The following is a 6,847-nucleotide window of genomic DNA, read 5'->3' on the forward strand; positions in this document are numbered from 1 at the left end:
TTTCAAAATGGCATGTGTAAGACTTGACTCTGTCATGCGCCACTTTTCAAAATGGCATGTGTAAGACTTGACTCTGTCACGCGCCACTTTTCAAAATGGCATGTGGAAGACTTAACTCTGTCATGCGCCACTTTTCAAAATGGCATGTGGAAGACTTGACTCTGTCACGCGCCACTTTTCAAAATGGCATGCGGCAGAGTTTTATTCTGAACAGTTGATACATATGTTTTATTTTAACACATGCTGAGCTCTTTTTAAAAGAGAAGATTTTTGTTTTTGCTTGTTTGCTGTTTTTTTCCCCGTGATGTTTCCTCTTTTTTTTTTAAAGATTTTTTTTTTTTATGTGATGATTGTAGGGTAAGAATTTGGAATTTTAAAAAGATTTTAGATCCCCTTGCTTGATGCAATCTGCTGTAAGGAATCTTTAGCATGAGATTTGTCCCTGGCTCTCTTTTCCTTTCTTGTGTTTTGTGTTTGAGAAAGCAGAAGAAATTAAAATCAAGCCTTTTATTACTTTAAAATTTAGTCATGAATTAACCTGACAGAATGGAAGAATTTTTTTCTCTTAAAAAAATGTTTGTCTTCAAAGGTTTGTGCTTTTCAGCAACTTTTTCTTTCAGCCTCTTTTTGTAGCAACCGAAATTTGCAACTGCGAAAGTATTGGTTTCTGCTTGAACGTCCTTTGATCCAAATCCAACAATTTTTAATTTAGTGGTGGGATAAGGCTTTCTACTTCTGCATGGTTTGAGTAAGATTTCCCTTTTTCTAGGAATACATCCTACCCCCATATTCCTCCCCCCCCCCCCCCCCCCCCCCCCCAAAAAAAAAAGAAAGAAAAAGAGCAGTTAGGATATCAAGGTCATTACTAAATGTTAAAAGTTTTTTTGTGTGTGTTAAGCTTGTTTGCCACACGCTCATATGACCTCATGCAGCTTCGCACCGTAAAACACGTACTACTAAAAAAAAATAAGACTTGTTTATCCTAAGTGACATGTGAACCCACTTGTGTGTGTGTGTACAGTGTGTATACCTCATGCCTTCCCCAGAAACGGCAGACCACTTGTATGACTTGAGCAAGACCAAGAGCACATCCACCGACGAGAACTACAACGTGTGCAAGGAGCAGAGGTGTGGCGACCTCAAAGACCGACCTCTCATGGAGCTCGGGGCCACCGTCTACGTCGTGTTTGGCGTCAGCCACGTCAACCGCAGCGAGGAGGACGAGGGACACGTGCTGGATCAGCTCAAGGTCAGCACCGTAGAAACGAAGGCACTGTATGGGATGTTAGAAACTAAGAAAATGTATTGGACATTTGAAACTTAACACAACGTATGGGAGACGTTGTATGGAACATTAGCAACTGAGACCATGTAAGGAACCGTAGAAACTGAGACGATGTATGGAACATTAGCAACTGAGACCATGAATGGAACATTAACAACTGAGATGATGTATGGAACATTAGCAACTGAGACAGTGTAAGAGACCGTAGAAACTGAGACGATGTGTGGAACATTAGCAACTGAGACCATGTATGGAACGTTAGCAACTGAGACCATGTATGGAACATTAGCAACTGAGACGATATACGGAACATTAGCAACTGAGATGATATATGGAACATTAGCAACTGAGACCATGTATGGAACATTAGCAACTGAGACGATGTAATAAGGAACATTAGCAACTGAGACAGTGTAAAGGACCGTAGAAACTGAGACGACGTATGGAACATTAGCAACAGAGACATTGTATGGAACTGTAGCAACTGAAACGATATATGGAACATTAGCAACTGAGACAGTGTAAAGGACCGTAGAAACTGAGACGACGTATGGAACATTAGCAACAGAGACATTGTATGGAACTTTAGCAACTGAGACGATATATGGAACATTAGCAACTGAGACGACATATGGAACATTAGCAACTGAGACCATGTAAGGGAGCGTAGAAACTGAGACGGCGTATGGAACATTAGCAACTGAGACGATGTACGGAACATTAGCAACTGAGACACTGTAAAGGGTCGTAGAAACTGAGGCGATGTATGGAACATTAGCAACTGAGACGATGTATAGAACATTAGCAACTGAGACGATGTATGGAACATTAGCAACTGAGACACTGTAAAGGGTCGTAGAAACTGAGACGATGTATGGAACATTAGCAACTGAGACACTGTAAAGGGTCGTAGAAACTGAGACGATGTATAGAACATTAGCAACTGAGACGATGTATAGAACATTAGCAACTGAGACGATGTATAGAACTTTAGCAACTGAGACATTAGGTATTTTCAATGACGGCTAACGCTATAGAAACTGAAACATTGTATGAGACAAATAGACGCTTAGAATATCGTGCCTTAGTAATATATATATTTTTAAAGGTAAAGGTTGGATTTGGGGGGGGGGGGGGGGGTTGTTGGTCGTGTGGACAGGTGGCTTTTAGAGCAGGTTTGACTGTTTGTATAATGTACTTATAGCTCTAATCTAAATTACTTATTATTTCTTTGATCTTTAAAGGACACTGTGGTGTTTGATCCCAACTTCTCAAAGAAGATGAGTAACGAGTCACAGTTCAGAAAGCACCTTCGTGAGCTGTGTACTGTCTGCCACGTCATCGCCAACCGCACCGATCTGGTGAAGGAAGGGAGCGCTCAGTGTCTGCCCTCAGGTATCAGCCTTCAATGATGTCGTTTTTCCGTGGTTGTTTTGTTTTTCTTTTTTTTGTTTTCCAGTTAAATTTGTTATTTTCACTAGAAAAAAGTTATTATTTTAAGCAGTTTCAGTTTGATAAGAGTTTTATGGGGCTCACAACTGCATAACGTCTTGTGAGTGTACATGGGTGAAAACATACTATCGGCTGGTTTGCGGGTACTCTGGTGTGGTTTGCTCCTTCTTTCCTATCAAACATCTATCGTCTTTATCTCCCCTCCTTCTTTTGTCTGTTTGTTACTCTCTTGTAACACCTCTAATCTTCGGCACTTGTATGACCTTATTGTGTTGCAACTTAAAACATCAGCTGTAGCGTTCAGTTTCTGAAGCCTGAATTCCCTTTGAGTGTTTTTGACTGTTTTTGCTAACTTGGCTAAGACGTTCCGACTCGTAGGTCTGAAAGCAGTACATTATCACTTTGCCATCACAAGGCTCATAATATAGTAAAAACCCTTGCCATCAAAGCCTCATCAAAATAATGTAATAGAAGAAACTGGCATTTTTCCTCCAGTTTGGCGATTTTGGTCAAATTTGTTGTTGTGGTGGTTTAACACCTTTTATATAAAAAACATTCACATTTGAAATTTACTGAAAAACGTTGATAAAGGGAACAAAATACTTCAATTTTCAAGGACTCTCAAGCTATAGAAGTTTCCAAATTTTGGCGTCCATTTTCTCATTTATTTTACCTCAGAAACCAGGCTACCCCTACGTCCTTCAATCCCAAATATCTCGACTTCTATTCAAGATACATGGGTATTTTTATCACTAAAAGCAAAACAAATGAATGAGCTTTTAAAATGATACCAATAACTCCATATGCCTAAAAATTGACGAGAGCCTTATTCCACCGCGTCGTGACACAAATGAAGAAGCTTTTAAGATTACACAAATGACTTCGTATATGCCGAAAACTGACAAGAGCCTGATTCCACCATCTGGTGACTCAAACGTCCATCCCCTCCCTCCCTCCCCCTCCCCCTCCTCAGGCATGTACCGACTGCGGCACCTCCTGGGGACCATCAAGGAGTGCCAAGACCTGCCCAACAGTCTGTCCATCTACCAGCACCAGGCGCCGGCCCACGCCGAGGGAGGCAGGGACAGGAACAACCACATCCTCTGGCTCGCTTTTGCCTTTGAATCGGTACGAGAGCTTCAAAAGACATCTTGAGCATTTTCTGTTCCTACAGGCCTATCCGTCATAAGCTTTTAGCGTTGCTTTTTATTATAGTTGCTCTGTGCCTGCGTCTGAATGAAAATAGTCTGTGTGTGTGTGTGTGTGTGTGTGTGTGTGTGTGTGTGTGTGTGTGTGTTTGTGTGTGTAAATATTTATTGCATGAGAAGAAAGGAAGTAGTAAGAAAGGTTTTTGAAAAATGGGTATTCCAATGTAAAGCTCATTGAGCTACTTTTTTGGAAATGGGCTATATAAATGTTATATATTATTATTATTATTATTATTATTATTATTAGTGTGGTCAAAGATCGTACATAACAAGATAGTTCACTCCATTCTTTGAGCCCATTAAAAAAGTGTCCTCAAAATTTGGTTGCGCCCTCTTCGAAAAAGTGCAAACTTTACGATAAGAGTTACTCTACTTGTGTGAAAAACAATAACAGTGAAAGTTAACAAACTGTGCTATTCCTATTCTTCTTCTGGAAAAACGAAAGAGAGCTTCAAAACAAAGTCTGCTGCACCATCTGAACCAGTGCGCATATTCTGCGGACACTTTTTGGCTGAGAGAACCATCTTGTATCATAGGATCTTTTGGTGTGGTTGAACTGTTTGAAACTTTGCAGACCTTTTTTTTCTTCTTTTTTTTTTTCTAAAAAAAAAAAGAGTAGGCTTGTCACCGAATTTCCCGGGACTATGCTGGATTCAACAATCAAGGATTTCACTGTGGCTCATTGTGTGGTTTAACTATTTGAAACTTTGCTGACATTTTTTTTCTTTTAAAAAAAGAGTAGGCTTTCCATCTGTCTCCCCGAATTTCCTGGACTATCCTGAATTGAACAATCAAGGATTTCACTGTGACTTGATGTGGTTTAACAGTTTGAAACTTTGCCGACATTTTTTTGTCTTTTTAAAAAAAGAGTACTCCTTAATTTCCCGAGATTATCCTAGATTCAACAGTCAAGGATGTCACTGTGACTTATTGTGTGGTTTAACTGTTTGAAACTTTGCCGAATAAAAAAAAAAAAAGAGTAGGCTTGCCAACTGTCTCCCGGAATTTCCAGCGACTATCGAGGATTTCACTGTGACTTTTAGCTTATCATGTACCAAAACCAGCCTCTCTGGATGTAATTTTGTGTAATTTTGTTCATTATTTTGTAATCTGATGTAAAATGTAAAATGGAAGTCAGTCCCTGCCTAGTGCGTTGCCCCACTTCTGTGAGAGACAAAGCTTGCAGCTCGGAAATCTCAATGTCAGATGCACCGGACTACTGGTAGATCACAGACCTGGGTGGGTGGGAAGAAAAGCCACAGGCTCCTCGGCGAATATGGCAAAGAAAGTAATCTGATGTTATCATGTATGGTGTCCCTGGCTGGGTTTTGAGGAAGTTGGCTTCTCGGACAAGGGCGAAAAATCTCGGAGGGCCCGTGTGCAAGTTGCGCACGTTAAAGATCCCTTGGTGGTCTAAAATCGATAAGAGTAGGCTTCGGCCGCCACCCGGGCAAAATTCAAAATTTCCTACCAACGAAAAAGTATTAGGTGTGTCCCGCGCGCTCATATGACCTTATGCAGTTGCGAGCGCCGTAAAACCCTATACTAAACAAACAAACAAAGGAAGTTGGCAAGCCTGAGAGAGCCTGTGTTTTTGTCTCACGATGAAGGATAGAAATCGTACACTGTATATATATATATATATATATATTTAAAACCTGCAAATTCGTTGCCATATCGACAGACCGAAGGGCTAGAACCCAAATGGCCGCTGGATCGGAAAAGTAAAGTAAAGTAAAGTATATATATATATCTATTATCCTCTTTCTTGGGTTTGCCTCTGTGAGTGGGTTGGAAATCTTCTTGTGATTTTACTCTTTATATATTTGAAATTTTTTTTGTTTTTTACTCACTTAGATATCATCTTGTGATTTTACTCTTTATATTTTATACAATTTTTTGTTACTCAGTTGGAAATCTTGAGATCTTGCTCTATATATAAAACATTTATGTTTATAAAACATTTTTGTTTTAGTGCTTCTTTTTATTCTATAGAGTAGTTTTTGTCTCCCAACTCTTACTAAAACTAAATCTAAACCTGTTTCTGTTGGTTCACAGACCACATCGGAGGGCCAGGCGTATTTCCAAGCATACAAGGAGTACATGAAGTGGGAGGAGCTGATGCGACACATCAAGACCAGCGTCCTGGCCCCGGACTCCCCTCTACACAGCATGTTCCAGACGTCTCAGTTCTGGACAAAGGTATGCGCGCAATCTCACGTGATGAATGTCCGTGTCGTCGTCAGTGTTCCTTCACCCTATCCGTTATTATTTTTATTATTACTATTATTATTATTATTTGTACCCCAGGGTTGTATTCTTCACATTTTAGAATACTTCTAGTGGGAAGGTCTCTTTGAAACTTTCAGTATTTCTCAAAAAATCATTTTGACAGACTGCTATTGCAATGCAAAGCGTACGGATCAGATTAATGAGTAAATTTCCTCTTTGGAAAGTGGTGGCACAGAGTTCCCCACGGCGTATGGATACGATAGTAAAACACGACGTACAGATAGGGTTATTAAACAGTTGAAATTGTCCAAGACAGCCACCCTTATTTTGAGGAAAAAGTGGTTGTCTTAGACAGGTGGATGTCGTACACAGGGTCATTATAATGTACAAAAAATGCAAGTAGAGAAATGCCATCTTTCTCTCTGTATCATCCGATCCTAAGGATAGTTGGTGATCCAATAAACAGAAGCTAACACACTCACATCAAACTTTTCACGTGGGTTGTTGGCGGGTGCTCTGGTGTGGTTAGCTCTATTTCACCTGTCAAACATATATCGTCTTTATTTTTCCTCCTTCTTTTCTTTGTATGTTATTCTATTGTACAGCTCTAATCTTCAACGCTTTATTTGATTTATTTGTGTTGCAAGTTCTGTAAGGTTCTAAAAACTGA

General features: G+C 39.9%; 1 protein-coding gene across 1 annotated transcript in view; it reads left to right on the forward strand.

The window, feature by feature from the left end:
* Positions 1-6,847, forward strand: part of LOC101863752 (protein dispatched homolog 3) — a gene marked incomplete in the record, with an annotated part of 32,512 nt that overhangs the window by 22,231 nt on the left and 3,434 nt on the right. Inside the window, 4 exon segments of the mRNA XM_013084545.2 lie at positions 1,047-1,249; positions 2,530-2,680; positions 3,711-3,865; positions 6,004-6,147. Of these exon segments, the coding sequence (XP_012939999.1) occupies positions 1,047-1,249; positions 2,530-2,680; positions 3,711-3,865; positions 6,004-6,147 (653 nt within the window).

This window comes from Aplysia californica, unplaced genomic scaffold (assembly GCF_000002075.1).
Source record: "Aplysia californica isolate F4 #8 unplaced genomic scaffold, AplCal3.0 scaffold00301, whole genome shotgun sequence".
In the NCBI taxonomy this organism is placed as follows: domain Eukaryota; kingdom Metazoa; phylum Mollusca; class Gastropoda; order Aplysiida; family Aplysiidae; genus Aplysia; species Aplysia californica.